This window comes from Tachyglossus aculeatus, chromosome 20, assembly GCF_015852505.1.
Source record: "Tachyglossus aculeatus isolate mTacAcu1 chromosome 20, mTacAcu1.pri, whole genome shotgun sequence".
Classification (NCBI taxonomy): Eukaryota; Metazoa; Chordata; class Mammalia; order Monotremata; family Tachyglossidae; genus Tachyglossus; species Tachyglossus aculeatus.
Window position 1 is genome coordinate 31,993,690 of NC_052085.1, and position 19,890 is coordinate 32,013,579.

The window sequence follows — 19,890 nt, forward strand, 5'->3', positions numbered from 1 at the left end:
TCTGCCCCGGCACTCAGCACAGTGCTCGGACCACAGTAGCCATTTAATACCACAACCAGAAGTATTATCGTCAGTACTGGGGGGTCCGGGACTTTTTCCCCATGGATGACTGTATCCTGGGGGAACACACTCAACAAGGCAGCCCCAGAATGACCAATTTAAAGTACTCAATCACCTTGCTGCTCTGCTACTACAATCCAACCCATATACTTCGCGCTCCCCTATTGCCGACCTACTCACTGTACCTCCGTCTCGTCTATCTCACTGTCAACCTCTCACCCACGTTCCGCCTCTGCCCTGGAACGCCTTCCTCTTCATATCCGACCGACAATTACTCTCCTCACCTTCAAAGCCATATTGCCTCCAAGAGGCTTTCGCTAAGCCCTCATTTCTTCCTCTCCCACTCCCTTCCGCACAGCCCTTGAGCTTGGATTTGCTCCCTATATTCAGCCCTCCCTCAGCGCCACGGCATATATCCGTAATTTATTTATATTAACGCCTGCCCCCGCCGCCCCAGCCTGTAAACTCGCTGTGGGGAGGGAATGTGTGCAGCAGTCTCCCAAGGACGTAGTATAGTGCTCTGCACACAGTAAGCACTCAATACATACGATTCAATATTGACTGATGGTTCTGTAAATCTGGCACAGCACGATGGACTGACGGTAAATCTGAAGAAAAAAAAATGAGGTCTTCAACCAGCCCCCACGGGAAACCCAACCCTAGATTTTCATTGGATACACGGATTTTACAGCAATCCCTGAGTTCTGCTACCCAGGTGGCACGCTAGCCAACAGAGCCCTGATGGACTAAGTACAGTAGGAGGAAACAATAAAAAGGGCCAGCGTAGCAGTGAGCAGATGGCGAAATGGTGTGGGGCACCGATAAAGTGTCAAACCCCACCCCAAGTCGAAAGCCTGCCGGGCTGCCGTGTGGCTGAGATAACTGGATTTACCACGGAAGGCACGTCCCGGACCTACAGGAGTTTACAGACCGCACTGGCTAACAGACGGTAGGCTGAGATGGCCGATGAGGCCTGAAGCAATCGGCTCAGCAAGTCCGAGGCAACGGTCGGAGACACACCGCTCCGCCGGACGGGATGCGGGAAACTGGGAGGGTGGTGAACAGATAAAGGTGGACCCCGGTTTCAAACAATGTGATGTAGCAGTGGGGTGGGGGGGCTCCCACTGTCGTGGACGGGCCCGCCAGGAGACGGCTTCCTCTCCTCCAGACGAGGCTCCGTGACCATCGGGGGGGAAAACCAGAGGCAGAAAGGGAAAGACGGGCCCATCCAGCACCAAAAAACGAGGCGGCAAGTGTGTCCTAATGTGAAAGATGACTATGGAGGGTGTGGCGGGGGAGCTGGAGGGATCGGGGAGAGGGATGGAGGAGGGATCGGGGACCTACGATCGGGACACTGGGACCGCTTGACACAGGCTTGGAGGCAGAGTTGAATTATTCAACCCCAGATGCCCCCTCGACCCTGAGATTTAAGGGCAGAGCTGGGAGAGGTCTCCCTCTCTCCCCGCATCCTACAGGCTCCCTCCCACCACCACCCAGCCCTACAACGGTCACGGTCTCCCACTACTGCCAGGGAGAGGTGGGAAATGGACCCGGGGAGGGTGGGGTCACTTGCCCCCAGCCCCCAAGAAGCCTCTTTAAGGGGAAGGGGTGTCACCGTGTCCCCAGGGGCCACCGCTCCCGGTAGAGGGGCAATGGGGTGGACTGGTGGAGCGGGCGACGGCAGGGGCCGCGTCACCGGGGCCCGCCCCCGCCGCCCGTCGGGCGGACCTGTTGCTTCTTGTAGCAGCGGAGGTGCGGGTCGTGCAGCGCCTCCCACATGAGGAGCATCTCGTAGGGCCGGAAGCGGTGCACCAGGAGTACCTCGCGATACAGGCAAGGGTCGAAGGAGCGCCGCCCCGGGGCCCCCAGCTGGTCCAGGCCGTACGGGCGGATGCCCTCGTGGCCGCTGGGCGCCAGCCCGGCCCGCTCCAGGCACATGCCCACGAAGGCGTCGTCGATGGGGAAGGGCAGCACGGAGCGGGCGGCCCGGCGGAAGGCGCGGACGGTGAAGGCGCTCAGCAGGAAGCCGCCGCCGCTGCAGTACGGCGGGTAGGAGTCCCCGGGGAACAGGATCTCGGGCACGAAGTACTTGCTGGCCGGCTCTCGCACGGGCGGCGAGCCCACCATGGGCTGCCCCACGAACAGGTGGCGGTCGGACGGTTGGTCCCGCAGGTAGCGCACCACGTTGGCCGTGTGCACGAAGATGTCGTCGTCGGCGCTGAGCACGAAGCGGGCCCCGGGGCAGCGGGCCGCCTGCCAGTCGAGGAACAGCGTGTGCTTGAGGCTCAGGTTGACGAAGGTATCTTGGAAGCCCCACTGCAGGACGTCGCCGTGGTCGCGCGCCTCCAGGGCCACCAGCCGCTCCAGGTTGGCCGCCTCTTCGGAGGGCGGCGGGGTGCCCAGCAGGAAGAGCCGCGCCACGGGGGCCCCTGCGTGGCGGCGGCGCTGCCCCCACGTGCGCCGGACCAGCTGGCGCCGCTCGTAGTGCGCGGGCCAAGACTTGACGGCCAGCAGCAGGAACACGCCGGCCGGGCCGCGGCAGGCAGCGGGGGCGTCGTGAAGCAGCGGGAAGCGGCGGCAGTGCTGGAAGAGCAGGAAGTCCCGCATCCGCGCCGGCAGGGCGGAGAAGCCGGGGAGCCCGGCGGCCGAGGCGTTGGGCAGGCACGGGGGCACCGGGGACGGGGACGGCGGGGCTGCGGCCGCCGTCGAGGGCGGGCCGGGCGCGGAGGGAGGCGGTGGCCCCGTGGGGCCCGCCGGGAGCCACAGACGCAGCCCCAGGACGATCAGCGTCGCGGGCAAGAGCAGGAGAGGGCGACCCTGCCGCCTCGGGATCCTGCACCGGGCCATCGGCCGCTGCAAGAGAGACATGGGGCTCGGGGAGCGGTCGAGCCAGGCCGGGGGCAAGTCAGAGCCCCCCACCCTGGGGGGGCGGCCCTCCTTCACCCCTCGCCCACAGACCGGGCCACTGATGTGAGGCTGGGGATACGGTGGGTGGCGGCCCCAGAACCCACTCGGTTTTTGCCCTCTGGGTCGGCGGCGGCCACCTCCCGACAGACCCGAAAACACAGCCCTGCCCGTCGACGGGGAGGGGGCAGGCCCGGACCCACTCCTGTAAAATCGCCCTCAAGGAGGAGGCGAGCGGCGCCTCTTTGCCCCACTTCTCCGGATTTGGGGAAGGGGCGAGAGGGGAGACCAGGGGGGCCTCTGATCCATGTGCAGGGATCACTTCCTCGCAAGGCATCCCCTTCACACATCACAACCGTTCACTCGTCTGTCTGCCGGCCCGGGTGTGAAGAGAGAGTGGGGCAGGACAAGGGGGAGAGAGGAAAAGGCAGAGAAGGCAGGGAGCGAGCAAGTTAGAGCTCATCAGCCTGGCCGTCCCAAAAGGAATCTTCTCTTTCTCCCTCCCCATAGCGAGATAGAGCACGAGCTTGAATCTAGAGACCGTGTGGTCTAAAGACCTGGTCTCTTCCTCCCCTCCCCGCCATCCTACCCCTTCCACCACCCCACTCCAGGGATTTCTGGGCTCATTACCCAAGAACCAGGACCCTAGACCTTCTTGAGGTGCAGAAAGCTGGGGAGCCCCTCCCCAAAACCTTCCAATCCACAGCCTCCACCCCTACCGGACCCGATTTTGGCCCCCTACCCTGACGTGGGGGAGCCCTCGGGGTGGGGGACGCCGGCGCCTCCTTGACTTCTGAGCTGCAGGGTGAGCGGCCTTCCACCGTGGCCAAGGATTTTACTCACGGAGCCGTCGGACACCTTGCCGGAAGCTGCAGCTCTGTCTGCGTCCCCGGGCTGGCTCTCTGCATGGCACCCGAGACTAGGAAAAAGGAAAAGGGACGCAGGACAGCGAGGGAGGGAGCGAGCAGTAGAAGGAAGGAGGAAGGAGAGGGGGGAAAGGGAGGGAGGGTAGGAGGGACGGAGGGAAGGAGGGGCAGGTGGGCAGGGCAGGAGGATCTGCCTGTGAAAAATATTGCCCAGCCAGTCCCAGGTGGCAGAGACAGCAGGACAGGTCGCCAGCCCCAACAATGCGGCCTCCTGTACCAGAGCAATGGACCCTGCCTCCCTGGAGGCGAGGAGCCAGACCAAAATAGTAACCAGCTTTGTGGTGTTGGACACCCAGGACAGCACTCCACGCCAAGTTAAGCCTCTAGGACAGCACCTTTACACGGGGGGGGGGGGGGGGGGGGGGGGGGCAGGACAGCTCTCTGCACCCAGTAGATGTCCAGGGCAGTGCTTTGCATTCAACAGATGCCCGGTACTCTGTTAGGGATGACAGTAAGGATACGTCCAGAAGCAGCGAACAAAGCAAAAATACCACTCTATGTCTCCCCACTCCTCCAACACCCGCAGTGGCTGCCCCGTTCCCTCGTAAGCTCCCTGAGGACAGCGATGGTGTTCACTTATTCTAGTATAGTCTCCCCAATGCCTAACAGAGTGCTCGGTACACAGTAAGTGCTTACTAAATACTCCTGATTAATCGATTCTCCTGCCTAGTAACCATCGTGAAATTTACTGAGTGCCACGAACCGAATTAGGTGGAAAGTCCACCGGCCTGCCCCATCACCTTGCCTGGGCTCACCCTGAGCACAGACTTTGGAGTCAGAGGTCAGGGGTTCGAATCCTGGCTCTGCCACTTGTCAGCTGGGTGCCTTTGGGCAAGTCACTTCACTTCTCTGGGCCTCAGTTAACCTCATCTGTAAAATGGGGATGAAGACTGTGAGCCCCCTGCGGGACAACCTGATCACCTTGTGTCCCCCCAGCGCTTAGAACAGTGCCTTGCACATAGTAAGCGCTTAATAAATGCCATTAAAAAAAAAAAGGGAGTCGGTCAGTCGAATGTATTTACGATCTCTTACTGCGTGCAGAGCACTGTAATAAGCACTGGGGAACGTGCAATAGAACAATATAATGGACACATTCTCAGCCCACAAGGAGGCCCGGTCGGCGTCAGGAGGCAGAGATGAACCCCTCACTCCCCAAAACATCACTGGCCACACAAACATCCCTTGGCCGAGCCCCTCTCTCTTTCCAACAGTTCACACTCCCCCTTCCCAACACCCCCCGCCAACTGCCTGTCCCCTAAGCAAGAGTTGTCGGGCTCTGTCACAAAGCAATAGCACACAATCACAAACATTATTCACAGTTCAGGTCAGGACTTTTCAGCAGTGGGTTTGATCCTGCACCTCATGGTCACCGCAAACACTTGTGATACCCCACAGCACCTGTATATATGTTAGTACAGAATTATGACTATTTTACTTGTACATATTTACTATTCTATTGATTTTGTTAATGATGTGCATTTAGCTTTAATTCTACTTGTTCTGACGACTAGACACCTGTCCACGTTTTGTTTTGTTGTCTGTCTCCCCCTTCTAGACCGTGAGCCCGCTGTTGGTAGGGACCGTCTCTAAATGTTGCCGACTTGTACTTCCCAAGCGCTTGGTACAGTGCTCTGCACACGGTGAGCGCTCAATAAATATGATTGAATGAATGAGCGAATGTCTGGACTCCAGGGCCTTCTGGAAGTCTGGGCTAATCAAGGTTTTGCAGGCGCAAGTTAGATCTTCCGCCACGTAGCATCTCTCTACCGTGTTGAGACGGGGGGAGAGCCGGGAGGCTGATGGTGACCAGGCCCCCCTTCTCTGTCCTGTCCACCTTTAGCTGCTGCAGCCTGGTGGAGGTGGGATGGGGGTCAAGGGGAGGAGAGAAGGGGGGAGGTGGGCTTCCTCCCTCTTGTCGTACCCCATTGGGAAGCAGCTTCCCTGGGAGAGCCCAGGGAGTCTAGAAGCCTGAGGTCAGGGCGCGTGCAGGGCCAGTAACACTGCTGAATGGCACCTGGATGTGGCCAAACGTGGTTGGATGGTGCCTCGTGGCCACAAATCTCACAAATCTCCAACCTGCCCATCAAATCTCCTGCTTCTCCCAGGGGATGGCCAGGGAGGAGCCCTAACAGACACACACACACACAAACGCCCCCACACCATGCCCTTTCTGGGAGCTTCAGGAGTGACGGATTACGGAGGGTGAGGAGTGGGGGCAGGACCACGGACAGATGGACACGGGGGAAATGGAGCCTGACCCCCGTGTGGAAACCGGGGCCGTGGAAAAGGCCAAAACGGATGAGGAGGAATCCAGATCCCAACGTCGCAGGCTGTCTACAGACACACGTGCCACCCGGCCCAGGAATGGACGGCTAGCACCAAAATCAATCGATCTGTTGGTCAATCAATCAACCGGCTGGTTTACCCAATTTCCAAAAGTTTTATTTGGGGAGCACAGGGGCCCATCCGAGGTGGCCGGGGCAACCGTGGCCTGCGGAGGCGATGCAGAGAAGGAGCACTGGTTGGGACTCTCAAACCCACGACCCAGCTGAGTGCCCCAGGCGGGTCGACTTCAAGTCCTTGGGGTGGCCTGAGGAGTCTTGGATTACCAGGGGCCATTTTAGGAAACGGCCATCCAGGATTGGCACTGAGCCGGCACGATCCCCAGCTACTCTCTTCGTCGCTACTACTCTGACTGCCCGCGACTGGCCGGGGCTCGCTCGGTCTGTTCTCAGTTTAGGTCCCTTGGCAGTCCGGACCTTGTAGTGTAGATGCCCTGCAAGGCCGGGGGATCCCATTCCTTAAGTCACAATGGGAGAAGGGGAGGGGCGCGAACTTGGGGTGATGACCTGAGAATCACCTGAAGTGGTTTGGTCGGCCTGCTTCAAGGGTTCCCCAGAGCAGTGCTCAACTTCCTTCAGTGCCACGGTGCCAGGGTCCGCCGCACCCTCCGCCTCACCCGGAAGTTCTCCTGACATCCCCATCACACCCTGGGGGTTGCAGGTATGGCACAATTCCACAGCAGTGTGATGCCATGCAGGGGAACTTGAGGAAGCTACAGGAAGACAGACCAACGGGAGGGAGGGGCGCGGGGCAGGCTCGAGCTGGGTGAGCTCGAGGCTGAGCGCGGTGGGCCAGGGTCACAGGGCACGGCAGCTGGCAAGGCCCTGTGTGATGAATGTGGGCACAAGAACCGGGAAGAATGTCACTCGGTGGCCTCCGCCCAACTTTCCAGGGAAAGGATGCGCCAGGCAAAGCCACATTGTTTACCATCACGGAGCTGGCAGCACAAAGTCCCCAGCACCAGGTGGCACGGAGCCCTCAGCAGAGCCAGTGATAGAGAGCCCACGGTACCAGGCGGCACACAGTCCCCAGCGTGGAGCCTCTGGAACTAGGGGGCACAGAGCCCACGGGACCACACAGTACATCCCGCAGTTCGACGGGTCCCGGGGAGTAGTGGTAGTATCGAGTTGGCGGGTGGGACCCACGCCCCTGCGTCCCTGCTTCGGGGTCAACCCCCTAACAATAGCTCATCCCCGCCCCAGCCAGTAGCACCGACCACCCAATCGAATATCCATTTCAGTCAGAGACCACGCTCCACACACCCAGGGCCTCCCACCTCTGAAGATGGCCGAGCAGAGTCAAGCCGCAGGGGCCGTCCCCGGCGCCCTTCCCCCCCCACCCCCACCCCCAATTTTGGCCACCTCAGTCTCCCACGTGCCAGCGGATACTAGGACACTGGACCTTCTGCCTCTAAAAGGGGCAAAGGATCCCACAGGTATATAGGGGCAGCCCCCAGCCCCTCCCTGCCGTAGGGGCTGCCCATCCCTCAGGACCGGCCCGGGGGCAGCGCGATGGAGGTCCCGGGCCCGTCCTCTGGCCGCCCCAGACAGCGCCGTGATCTCACTGGCTGGAAGAGCGGAGGTCCCCCCTCAGCGTCCGGGCTGACGGCAGGGGGTCCCCCATCTTCTCCGCTGGGCCGCCCACCGTCAGTGTTTCTTGGGAGACTCAACCAGGATCACAGGCCAGATCCCCAAAATAAACTGGGGGCAGCAACGGAGAAGAAAGAAGAGAGAGAGTTCCCCCTCAGCAGCCGGAAGAGGAAACCTGACCCTAGCTCTCAGGAACCAAGAAACCCTGGGTCCAGAGCCCCAAAGGTCATGGGGTCATCAGGTCCAGACCCCTGCCTCCAAGCAAATGGATGACTACCCCTCCCAAGGCAGGTTTCTAATCAGGATCGCCAGGACTGGGGACCCTCTCTGCCCACCAGTGCCCGGCCCTCACCCTGGCAGCATCTACACATGAGGACCGGCTGCCACTTGGTCTCCAGGTGCCCAGAGGCTGGGGCGGCGGTGACTGGTTTGTGTCTTTCCCCTCCCTGCTCTCCCACTGGGGTCAGAGCCCTAGACCGGGAGCCCGTTGTTGGGCAGGGACCGTCTCTATATGTTGCCAACTTGCCAAGCCATTTGTACAGTGCTCTGCACACAGTAAGCGCTCAATAAACACGATCGAATGAACGAACGGATGGCCAACGCGGCAGGAAGGTGCGGCCGGGTCGGATCGGGTCTTCACTCACCTTGACTTTAGGCCTGTATCTCAGGTAAAGAGTCCTTGTGTATAAACTGAAATGGAAGGAAAACGGGCTGTCGAGTCCCGCCCGGAGCAGCACCCTCAGGAAGCCCGGGTTTCCCACACCCTCCCGTCCCGTCCCCAGCACCGCCCTTGGGGGGCTCACGCGCGGTACCTGAATAGGATGTGCAGGTAGGAGCCGAGGCCAGTGAGGATATGCCACCAGGCGTGCAGCTGGGTCACAGCCCCCACCACCGGCGGCATGGACGCCCGCAGGGTCCTGTCGAGAAAGGAGACGGCCCGTCAACCCGGGGGGCGGGACCCCGCGCCCACCTCCGCCAACCCCGGAGGAGGGGGAGGTGCGGTGGTGCCCTGGGTGCCCACCGTTTGCTGGGCACGCCGGCCCTTGTCCCTAGGCACCCAGCGACTACCCCGGCCCACCTTTTCAGGTCTGGCTCCCTGCCCGCCCTTTCCCTACCCTCAGGGATGTGGAAAGGGGAGGCACTGTACTGGACAGCTTCCAGAGAAGTGGATTTCTCTAAGGCTTAGCACAGTGCTCTGCACACGGTAAGCACTCAATAAATATCACTGATTAATGGACTGACCGCTTCGACCTTCTCCGCTGGCCAAGGAGGGGACCTATCGGGCAGATGGAGGGGGCCTGATCTGATGGGAATTGGGATTTCCTGGTGAGAGAGAAGCGGTGTCGCCCCGTGGATAGAGCACGGGCCTCGGAGTCAGAAGGACCTGCGTTCTAATCCCAGCTCCGCCACTTGTCAGCTGTGTGACCCTGGGCAAGTCACTTCGCTTCTCTGTTCCTCAGTTGCCCCATCTATAAAATGGGGATTAAGACCGGGAGCCCCACGTGGGACATGGAGAAGCGGCGTGGCTCAGTGGAAAGAGCCCAGGCTTGGGAGTCAGAGATCGCGGGTTCTAATCCCGGCTCCGCCACTTGTCAGCTGTGTGACTTTGGGCAAGCCACTTAACTTCTCTGGACCTCAGTTCCCTCACCTGTAAAATGGGGATTAAGATTGTGAGCCCCACGTGGGACAACTGTGATTACCTTGTATCCCCCCGGGCGCTTAGAACTGTGCTTGGCACACAGTAAGCGCTTCAAAAATACCAACATTATGGACTATGTCCAACGTAATTACCTTGTATCTCGTCCAGCACATAATACAGTGACTGGCACATAGTAAGCGCTTAACAAATACCATAAAAAAAGAAAAAATACTCCTGCCTCAGATGCCCCAGGTGCATATCTCTCTCTCTCTCTCTCTCTCTCTCTCTCTCTCTTTCTGCAAACAGCATCTCCCAGACGAGAAAGTGGAAACTGAAGAAAGGATATGTGATTCATCCAGTGCTAACACCCTAATTTTGTTGGGGGCTTTTTATTATCCTATGTCGATTTCTCACCGGGAATCTCATTCTGGCCTCACACCATTCCAAGAGGAAGGGAGAGGCTGGGATTATTCTCCCCATTTAACATGGGAGGAAACAGGCCCAGAGAGGCTCAGTGACCCACCCAGGCCACACAGCAGGCCTGAGGCAGAGCCAGGATTTGAATCCGGGGCAGATCCAGGACCTTTCCACCAGGCCTCACGGCTTCCCCAGCTCAAAGCGAAGTCCAGGGTCACAGCAAGCCACTTGGAGTTCTGTCCTGCTTGCCCCCACTTCATACACCCTCATAATTATGGAATTTAGTTAAGCGCTTACTAGGTGCCAGGCACTGTCCTAAGCGCTGGAGTTGATACACATTAATCATGTTTGGACATGGTCCCTGCCCACAAAGGGCTCACAGCAGCATGGCTCAGTGGAAAGAGCCCGGGCTTTGGAGTCAGAGGTCATGGGTTCGAATCCCTACTCCGCCACATGTCTGCTGTGTGACCTTGGACAAGTCACTTGACTTCTCTGAGCCTCGGTTACCTCATCTGTAAAATGGGGATTAAGACTGTGAGCCCCACATAGGACAACCTGATCACCTTGTATCCCCCCACAGCGCTTAGAACAGTGCTCTGCACATAGTAAGCGCTTAACAAATGTCATTATTATTGTTATTATCACCTCCGTTTTCCAGATGAGGGAACAATGAGGCACAGAGGAGTGAAGTGACTTGCACAAAGTCACACAGAAGACAAACGGCGGAGCCGGGATTAGAAGCGCTCATCCTTCTCACGCACCCATCTCAGCTCCGTACTGATGTCTGTCTCCCCTCTGGACCGTGAGCTCGTTGTGGGCAGGGACTGTGACTGTTAATTGTTGTACTGTACTTTCCCAAGCACTCAGTACTTGCGAAACAGAGTACTAAGTACACGGTAAGCGCTCAATAAATACAACTGAGCGAATGAATGAATGACAGGCCAGAAGTCAGAGTTTGGTGGTGAGTCCTAGCAGGGCGCGGGGGCCTCGGAGAGTCCAGGTTGTCGGACCGTAAACTCAACGAAGGGCTGGAATCACGTCTCCTAATTCCACCGCCCTCTCCCTGGTGCTCCATCCAAAGGGGGCACTCAGTCAACACCGAGCGGATGGGGCATCTGGCGGCAGCGGGTGGGTTCTCACCTCAGGAATTCACAGAAGATGTTGTCTATGTTCCAGAGGAGGAAACCCAGTAAGAAGATTCCCAAGGACGTGTAGCCTAGCCCCCGGAGCCAAGGGTACACCCTGTGGGAGGGAAGGAAACCGAAAAATAATTCCTCCACCTCCAGGTACTGACGGAAGGAGAAGCGGATGCTCCTCTAGTGCCCCGGCAGTGGCGACATCAGACGGGCTGCCGCGGGGCACTGGTGGGGAGATCGATCACTCAGACTGGGGGTCCCCTTGCTCCCAAGCTCGGCAAAAGCAGGCACAGGAGACACGGCCGATGAGTTGGGCGGTGGGGAAGGAGAGGGCTGTTGGGGAGCTAAGAGGAGTGTGGGCCTGCATGTGTAGCAGCACCGGCCAAAACACCCATTTGCCAACGCGCTGGATGCCGGGGCCTGGACTAGTTGGTGCGGAGACTGCTGCCCCTCCTGCTGAACGCCCTCCCCGAAGCCCGTTGGCTCGCCGCCCCGAATTTTGCTCCACCAAGCCAGGCAGATCCCTTCTGCCCGGTCCCATCCTGAATCTTCCCAAGTCAGACAGTGATCCGGGCACTGCTCTGTCGATGGAATTCCTTTGTCATCGGCAGGCACTGACTGCCGATGACAAGGGAAGAAGTCATCTTTAGGAGGCGTGAAGATGGAGCCATCTAGTCTCGGCTTGCTACCGCTTCAGCAGAACCCTTTCATTTTTCCCTCATGACGGCTTCTGCTTAGTTACTCGGTTTTGTGAAGAAAAATTGGATCTCGCACCTGCAGTATTGGGGAACATCCAGCTCCTCCATTTTACTCGCTTTTGACCCGCTACACATCCGCCATACACCCCCTGGCCTGGAATGCCCCCACCTCCCCACATCCGCCAAGCTCGCTCTCTTCCTCCCTTCAAGGCCCTACTGAGAGCTCACCTCCTCCAGGAGGCCTTCCCTCCTCCCCCCTCCATCCCTCCCGCCTTACCCCCTTCCCTTCCCCACAGCACCTGTATATATGTTTGTACGTATTTACTGCTCTATTTAATTTGTCCATATCTATTCTATTTATTTTATTTTGTTAATATGCTTGGTTTTGTTCTCTGTCACCCCCTCCTAGACAGGAACTGTGTCCAACCTGATTATCTTGTATTGCTTAGTTCCGTTCTTGGCACATAGTAGGCACTTAACAAATACCATCATCACTGTCAGTATTATTATTATTATTTTGCACTTGGAAAGTTCAGATAAGCAAGCATTCCCTGCTCAGAAAGAACTGACTTTTAGACTGTGAGCTCGCTGTGGGGTAGGGACCGTCTCTACGTGTTGCCAACTTGGACTTCCCAAGTGCTTAGTACAGTGCTCTGCACACAGTAAGCGCTCAATAAATACGATTGATTGATTGACTGATTGATGGAAGTTTTCCGAAGAGTGCCCTACGGCCCGACGGCCGGGCTACCGGCCTGCCGGGCTCTCGGTGGGATCAGGCTCTCCACATCTGGCCGTGAGGCCCCGCCAGTCGGCCGGTTCTTACCAGGTGACGATGTAGACGGAGCGCAGCACTAAGCTGGCGACCAGCACGCCGTACATGACCTGCAGGAGAGGGGAGAAGGGACAGCATTGGCACCCTCGACGGGCTTCACTCTTCTCCTCCCCTCCCCACCTGGCATTTTCCTGTCAGACTTGCTCTTTCCAGTTTCCCGGGAAGGGCCCAAGTTCCGCCTCACCCAAGCGTCTGATAGGCCTCCGAGGCCCCGGTCCTCCGAGCACTTTGGGGAGGAGCCAGGGCCGGGGTGTGGACGGGAGTCGCGCTTAGCACAGTGCTCTGCACGCAGTAAGCGCTCAATAAATACGACTGATGATGACAAAGCAGCAAAAGCCCAGACCGCAGCTGAGAAGGGGAAATGGGGAGACTGGCTCTGATCCCCATCCCATTGCTTCCTCGTGCCCATCAATCAATCAATCAAAGGACTTTATTGAGCGCTCACTGTGTGCAGAACACTGTACTCAGCGCTTGGGAGGGCCCATCCTCAGAATTTTTCCAGTTGTACATTCAATTATTCCTTTTGATTATCCTTTGTAAAAATGTTGGTCCTTCTCGCCCATTACTGTCTCAATCAATCAATCAATCGTATTTATTGAGCGCTTACTGTGTGCAGAGCACTGTACTAAGCGCTTGGGAAGTACAAGTTGGCAACATATAGAGACAGTCCCTACCCAACAGTGGGCTCACAGTCTAAAAGAGTGGGCTCACAGTCTAAAAGTCAGTTCTTTCTGAGCAGGGAATGCTTGCTTACCTGAACTTTCCAAGTGCAAAATAATAATAATAATAATACTGACAGTGATGATGGTATTTGTTAAGCGCCTACTACGTGCCAAGAACTGAACTAATACAAGATAATCAGGTTGGACACAGTTCCTGTCCCACATGGGGCTCACAGTCAAGGTAGGAAGGACTAGTATTTAATCCCCATTTTACAAATGAGGGCACTGAAGCACAGAGAAGTTAAGACACTTGCAGCAAGTGGTGGAGCCGGAATTAGAACCCAGGCTTGTGCTCTTTCCACTACGCCACGTTGCTTCCCAGTCCAGAAGCAGTAGAGGAGCAGCGTGGCCCAGTGGAAAAGAGCCCGGGCTTTGGAGTCAGAGGTCATGGGTTCAAATCCCGGCTCCGCCAATTGCCAGCTGTGTGACTTTGGGCAAATCACATAACTTCTCTGGGCCTCAGTTACCTCATCTGTAAAATGGGGTGGAAGACTGTGAGCCCCCCGTGGGACAACCTGATCACCTTGTAACCGCCCCAGCGCTTAGAACAGTGCTTTGCACATAGTAAGCGCTTAATAAACGCCATCATTATTATTATTACAGTGCACTGCCCCAAGAGGGTTCTATCAATCTACAAATGCATGTGCCAGCGCTTAGAACAGTGCTTTGCACATAGTAAGCGCTTAATAAATGCCATTATTATTATTAATATTATTATTATTATTATTATTATTATTATTATTCTTATTATTATTATTATTATGTGTCCAGTCCTGACCCCAGGCAAGGGGATCTCCACCTGGCCCTGTGCCACCAGCTCTTATCCTTGTTGGCCCTTCCTGAGCCCGCCACCTTCATGGATCCTAGCGCATGGAAAACGGGGCTCTTCCCACCCGCCCCGAGGCCCACCTTCCACATGGTCAAACCCCAGATCTTTTCGCGTGGCTCAGTGGAAAGAGCCCGGGCTTGGGAGTCAGGGGTCATGGGTTCTAATCCCGACTCTGCCACTTCTCAGCCGTGTGACTTTGGGCAAGTCACTTCACTTCTCTGTGCCTCAGTTCCCTCATCTGTAAAACGGGGATGAAGATGGTGAGCCCCACGTGGGACAACCTTGATTGCCTTGTATCCCCCCAGTGCTTAGAACAGTGCTTGGCACATAGTAAGCGCTTAATCAATCAATCGTATTTATTGAGCGCTTACTGTGTGCAGAGCACTGTACTAAGCACTTGGGAAGTACAAGTTGGCAACATATAGAGACAGTCCCTACCCAACAGTGGGCTCACAGTCTAAAAACTTAACAAATTCCGTCATTATTATTATTATTCCCCTTCCCTAGCCCCTCGGCCAGTGTAGACACCGCAAGAGCACCGGGAACCGGCGAAAATCGGGGCAACCAACGGGGGAGTCTAATCTCCCAGGGGGGACCGGGGCTTACCTGGTGAAATACAGGCTCTTTCCATCTCAGGTAGACCTGTAAAGAGGTGAAAAGAACAGAGGTTAGTCCAGTCCAGTTCCCAAGACTCCAGCCAACCTCCTCCCTTTCCCCAACTCTGGTTGAGACGCCCCTTTGGTTCCACCGCCCCTCTGGGCCGTACAGTTGCCACAGCTCTGCTGGGGGCCACAGGACACGGGATGACGTCCAGAGGAAAAAGCTTCCCTGTTCCCCTGCCCCCGGCTCCGGCGCCCATTCCCTCACATTCCAGCTAAAGGTCGGGCCTTGGACGGAGGGTTCCAGATCCGCCCCCTCAGATATCCTCCGGAGCAAGGCCGCGGCCTCGTCTCTCCATCTCCAGCTCCGGCCCGGAGCGGCACTTACCACGGTCACTATCAAGCTGAACAGGACCAGCAGGAAGATCAGCGGGTAATTGACTGAATTCTTGACCTTGAAACACTCGTACCTGGAGACAAGGGGAGGACAGTGGCTTGAAGGAGGTCGGTGATGGCAGCTTTGGGACTGCTGCCCACCTCCCCCGGGGCTGAAATCTGAAGGAGGTTGATGCCGGCCGGCTGGCCCTGAAACCGTTTGGAGCTGGGGATGGGGAGCCCTGGGGTTCTCGCCAGCTCAGGATTTCGGGAGGTTTCTGCCCAATCAATCAATCAATCGTATTAATTGAGCGCTTACTATGTGCAGAGCACTGTACTAAGCGCTTGGGAAGTACAAATTGGCAACACATACAGACAGTCCCTACCCAACAGTGGGCTCACAGTCTAACAGCTGGGGAAGGGTCCCTTCCATCAGCCCCCCTCGCTTGTGGCCAAGACCACCAGGCCCTGGAGTTCCAACTTCTCCTCTAAGGGACCTTCCCTGACTAAGCCCTCCTTTCCTCTTTTCCCACTCCCTCTGCATCACCCTGACTTGCTCCCTTTATTCATCCTCCCTCCCAGCCCCACAGCACTTATGTACATATCCATAATTTCATTTACTTATATTAATGTCTGTCTCCCCCTCTAGACTATAAGCCCGTCATGAGCAGGGAATGCGTCTGTGATGTTATATTGTTCTCTCCCAGGTACTATAAATAAGACTGACAATTCCCAAGGACGCCACAACATCTGACCCATTCCTAGAAGGAGCTGTGCTAGTGGGCGGGTCAGGGGTTTTTTGCTTCAATTTGAAACCAGATTCCAGTTTCTTGGAACTTGGGCTTCTAACAAAGCAGAATCCTTAAAATCAATCAATCAATCAATCGTATTTATTGAGCGCTTACTGTGTGCAGAGCACTGTACTAAGCGCTTGGGAAGTACAAGCTGGCAACATATAGAGACAGTCCCTACCCAACAGTGGGCTCACAGTCTAGAAAACTCTGAATAATATGGAGACTCTGAGACTCAGCTTCCCCAAACCCCCAAGGTGCCCGGGGGAGCCAGTTTCCTGGCCCCAGCTCCCTGCTGTCAGAATACGCGGAGAGAAATCTCTCCGGGGGACTGGGTGGAGAATTGGGAGCCAACTTGTACTTCCCAAGCGCTCAGTACAGTGCTCTGCACACAGTTAAGAGCTCAATAAATACGACTGAATGAATGAATGAATGGGAGTGGACAGAGCAGGCTCGCCGTCTCTGGAGCCAAAAGCCAAGAGTGGCCAGAACTTCAGCAAATACCGACGTTTAGAGAAGCGGCAGGGCCTTGTGGATAGAGCCCAGGCCTGGAGCCAGAAGGATCTGGGTTCTAATCCAAGCTCCGTCACTTGTCTGCTGTGTGACCTTGGTTAAGTCGTAGCATTCATTCATTCAATCGTATTCAGCAGAAGCAGCAAGGCCTCGTGGAGAAGAACGGGCTTGGGAGTCAGAGGTCGTGGGTTCTAATCCCGCCTCTGCCACTTGTCTGCTGTGTGACCCTGGGCAAGTCACTTCACTTCTCTGGGCCTCAGTGACCTCATCTGTAAAATGGGGGTTGAGACGGTGAGCCTCATGTGGGACAACCTGATTCATTCATTCATTCATTCATTCATTCAATCGTATTTATTGAGCGCTTACTGTGTGCAGAGCACTGGACTAAGCGCTTGGGAAGTACAAGTTGGCAACATATAGAGATGGTCCCTACCCAACAGCGGGCTCACAGTCTAGAAGGGGGAGACAGGCGACAAAAACAAAACATATTAACAAAATAAAATAAATAGAATAAATCTGTACAAATAAAATAAATAAATGGAGTAATAAATACGTACAAACATATATCCATATATACAGGTGCTGTGGGGAGGGGAAGAAGGTAAGGTGGAGGGATGGGAAGGGGGAGGAGGGGGAGAGGAGGGAGGGAGGGGGAGGAGGGAGTTTTAGAGGAAGGAGGGGGAGGAGGGAGTTTTAGAGGAAGGAGGGGGATTCATTCATTCAATCGTATTTATTGAGCGCTTACTATGTGCAGAGCACTGGACTAAGCGCTTGGGAAGTCCAAGTTGGCAACATACAGAGACGGTCCCTACCCAACAGCGGGCTCACAGTCTAAAAGGGGGAGACAAACAACAAAACAAAACATATTAACAAAATAAAATAAATAGAATAAATCTGTACAAATAAAATAGAGTAATAAATATGTACAAACATATATAGATATATACAGGTGCTGTGGGGAGGGGAAGGAGGTAAGGCGGTGGGGTGGGCAGGGAGAGGAGGGGGAGAGGTAGGAGGGACGGAGAGGAGGGGGTTTTAGAGGAAGGAGGGGGACCAATCAATCGTATTTATTGAGCGCTTACTATGTGCAGAGCACTGTACTAAGCGCTTGATCACCTTATAGCTACCCCAGCGCTTAGAACAGTGCTTGGCACATAGTAAGCACTTACCAAATACCATAATTATTGAGCACTTCCTGTGTGCAAAGCACTCTCTGTGCCTCATCTGTAAAATGGGGATTAAGACTGTGAGCCCCATATGGGACAGGGACCGCGTCCAACCTGACCGGCTTGTATCAACCCTAGCGCTTAGTACGGTGCCTGGGACGTAGTAAGCGCTTAACAAATACCATTAAAAGATTACCTTGGCCCACAACGCCCTCTTCCGGCTGGGGACGGGTTTGAAAACCAGCCAACCAGCTCCCAGGGAGGCAGAGCCAGGCCGCACGGCCCTCTCCCTGGCCTGCTCTATTGCATCTCCTCAAAAGTCGCCAGTGGCTACCAATCAACCGACGCATCAGGCAAAGACTCCTCACCCTGGGCTTCAAGGCTGTCCATCCATCCCCTCGCCCCCTCCTACCTCACCTCCCTTCTCTCCTTCTCCAGCCCAGCCCGCACCCTCCGCTCCTCTGCCACTAACCTCCTCACCGTTAGGCCTCGTTCTCACCCGTCCCGCCGTCGACCCCCAGCCCACGTCATCCCCCTAGCCTGGAATGCCCTCCCTCTGCCCATCCGCCAAGCTCGCTCTCTTCCTCCCTTCAAAGCCCTACTGAGAGCTCACCTCCTCCAGGAGGCCTTCCCACACTGAGCCCCCTCCTTCCTCTCCCCATCCCCCCCACCTTAATAATAATAATAATGGCATTTATTAAGCGCTTACTATGTGCAAAGCACTGTTCTAAGCGCTGGGGAGGTTACAAGGTGATCAGGTTGCCCCACGGGGGGCTCACAGTCTTAATCCCCATTTTACAGATGAGGTCACTGAGGCACAGACAAGTGGAGTGACTTGCCCAAAGTCACACAGCTGACAACTGGTGGAGCTGGAATTTGAACCCATGACCTCTGACTCCAAAGCCCGTGCTCTTTTCACTGAGCCACGCTGCTTACCTCCTTCCCCTCCCCACAGCACCTGTATATATGTATATATGTTTGTACGTATTTATTACTCTATTTTACTTGTACAGATTTATTCAAATTATTTTATTTTGCTAATATGCTGTTTTGTTCTCTGTCTCCCCCTTGTAGACTGTGAGCCCACTGTTGGGTAGGGACCGTCTCTATACGTTGCCAACTTGTACTTCCCAAGCTCTTAGTCCAGTGCTCTGCACACAGAAAGCGCTCAATAAATACGATTGAATGAATGGATGGATGAATGAATGAATGAATGGGCGAATCCGCTGTAGCTATGGACTCTTTGAGGCAGGAATCAGTGGCTAATCAGGTAGGCCGGTGGGAAGGGAGCGGTACTCACATGCAGTAGACGAAGACGCAGCAGCTGTAGATCATGGGCAGTTCGTCCAAGAGCTAAAAAGGCAGAGGATGGTGGCAAACTTTGAACGCAAGACTCCAAGGGCCCATGCCTGTGGTCGAGGAAAATCCCATCTCCCCGCCCAACCCTAGATTGGCAGGTGACAGGTGGGGCCGGGAGAAGGGGCACATTAGGGGCTCTAAGCCACAACCCCCCAAGCTCTTTAACCTTGTTATTACTACTACTATTACATTTGTTAAGCGCTTAAGTGTCGAGCAATGTTCCAAGCACCGGGTAAATGTAAATTAAGTCAGATCAGACACAGTCCCTGTCCTACATGGGGCTCACATTCTAAGTAAGAGGGAGAACGGGGACTGCATCTCCGTCTTACAAATGATGAAACTGAGGCACAGAGAAGCAAAGTGACTTGCCCCAGGTGACACAACAGGTAACTGACAGAGCTGGGATTAGAACCCAGATCCTCCGACTCCAAGCCTGGGCTGAGTTGACTTCGAACCTGGATTCAGAATCAGCCCAGTAGGTTGGTCCCAGTGAGAGTAGGTGTCCAGCTGCTGATTAGCCCCACAACTGCCAAAACAATTGTGAAGTGGCGAGGCCCAGTGGAAAGAGCACTGGATTAGGAGTCGGGGGATCTGGGTTCTAATCCCAGCTCCACCACTTGTCTGCTGGGTGAACTCAATATGTCCAAGACTGAACTCCTATCTTCCCTCCCAAACCCTGCCCTCCCTGTCACTGTGGACGGCACTACCATCCTTCCTCTCTCACAAGCCTGTAACCTTGGTGTGATCCTCGACTCTGCTCTCTCACTCACCCCTCACATCCAATCCGTCACCAAATCCTGCCGGTCTCACCTCCGCAACATCGCCAAGATCCGCCCTTTCCTCTCCATCCAAACCGCTACCTCGCTGGTTCAATCTCTCATCCTATCCCAACTGTATTGCTGCATCAGCCTCCTCTCTGATCTCCCATCCTCCTGTCTCTCCCCACTTCAGTCTATACTTCACGCTGCTGCCCAGATCATCTTTGTGCAGAA

At 55.8% G+C, this 19,890-nt stretch overlaps 2 protein-coding genes across 2 annotated transcripts in view; both read right to left on the minus strand.

Moving 5' to 3' along the window:
- Window positions 1-539: 539 nt before the first annotated feature.
- B3GNT6 (UDP-GlcNAc:betaGal beta-1,3-N-acetylglucosaminyltransferase 6) lies at window positions 540-7,563 on the minus strand. Its single transcript, XM_038761802.1, has 3 exons — window positions 6,751-7,563; window positions 3,707-3,883; window positions 540-2,913 (listed from the first exon to the last, which is right to left on the minus strand). The coding sequence occupies exon 3, from the start codon at window positions 2,905-2,907 to the stop codon at window positions 1,753-1,755; it is 1,155 nt and encodes a 384-aa protein (XP_038617730.1). The 5' UTR covers window positions 2,908-2,913; window positions 3,707-3,883; window positions 6,751-7,563; the 3' UTR covers window positions 540-1,752.
- A 22-nt stretch (window positions 7,564-7,585) lies between these two features.
- The window catches only part of ACER3 (alkaline ceramidase 3), a 34,381-nt gene continuing 22,076 nt past the window's right edge, over window positions 7,586-19,890 (minus strand). Inside the window, exons 4-11 of the mRNA XM_038761803.1 lie at window positions 18,840-18,892; window positions 15,083-15,164; window positions 14,702-14,737; window positions 12,536-12,594; window positions 11,019-11,120; window positions 8,635-8,739; window positions 8,467-8,512; window positions 7,586-7,933 (exon numbers count right to left, since the gene is read on the minus strand). Coding sequence (XP_038617731.1) covers window positions 7,880-7,933; window positions 8,467-8,512; window positions 8,635-8,739; window positions 11,019-11,120; window positions 12,536-12,594; window positions 14,702-14,737; window positions 15,083-15,164; window positions 18,840-18,892 — 537 coding nt within the window. The 3' untranslated portion in view covers window positions 7,586-7,879. The remainder of the gene's footprint in view (window positions 7,934-8,466; window positions 8,513-8,634; window positions 8,740-11,018; window positions 11,121-12,535; window positions 12,595-14,701; window positions 14,738-15,082; window positions 15,165-18,839; window positions 18,893-19,890) is intronic.

Excerpts from the sequence above, each read along its gene's own strand:
- B3GNT6 (XM_038761802.1), bottom strand. The coding sequence starts at position 2,907 with ATGGCCCGGTGCAGGATCCCGAGGCGGCAGGGTCGCCCTCTCCTGCTC.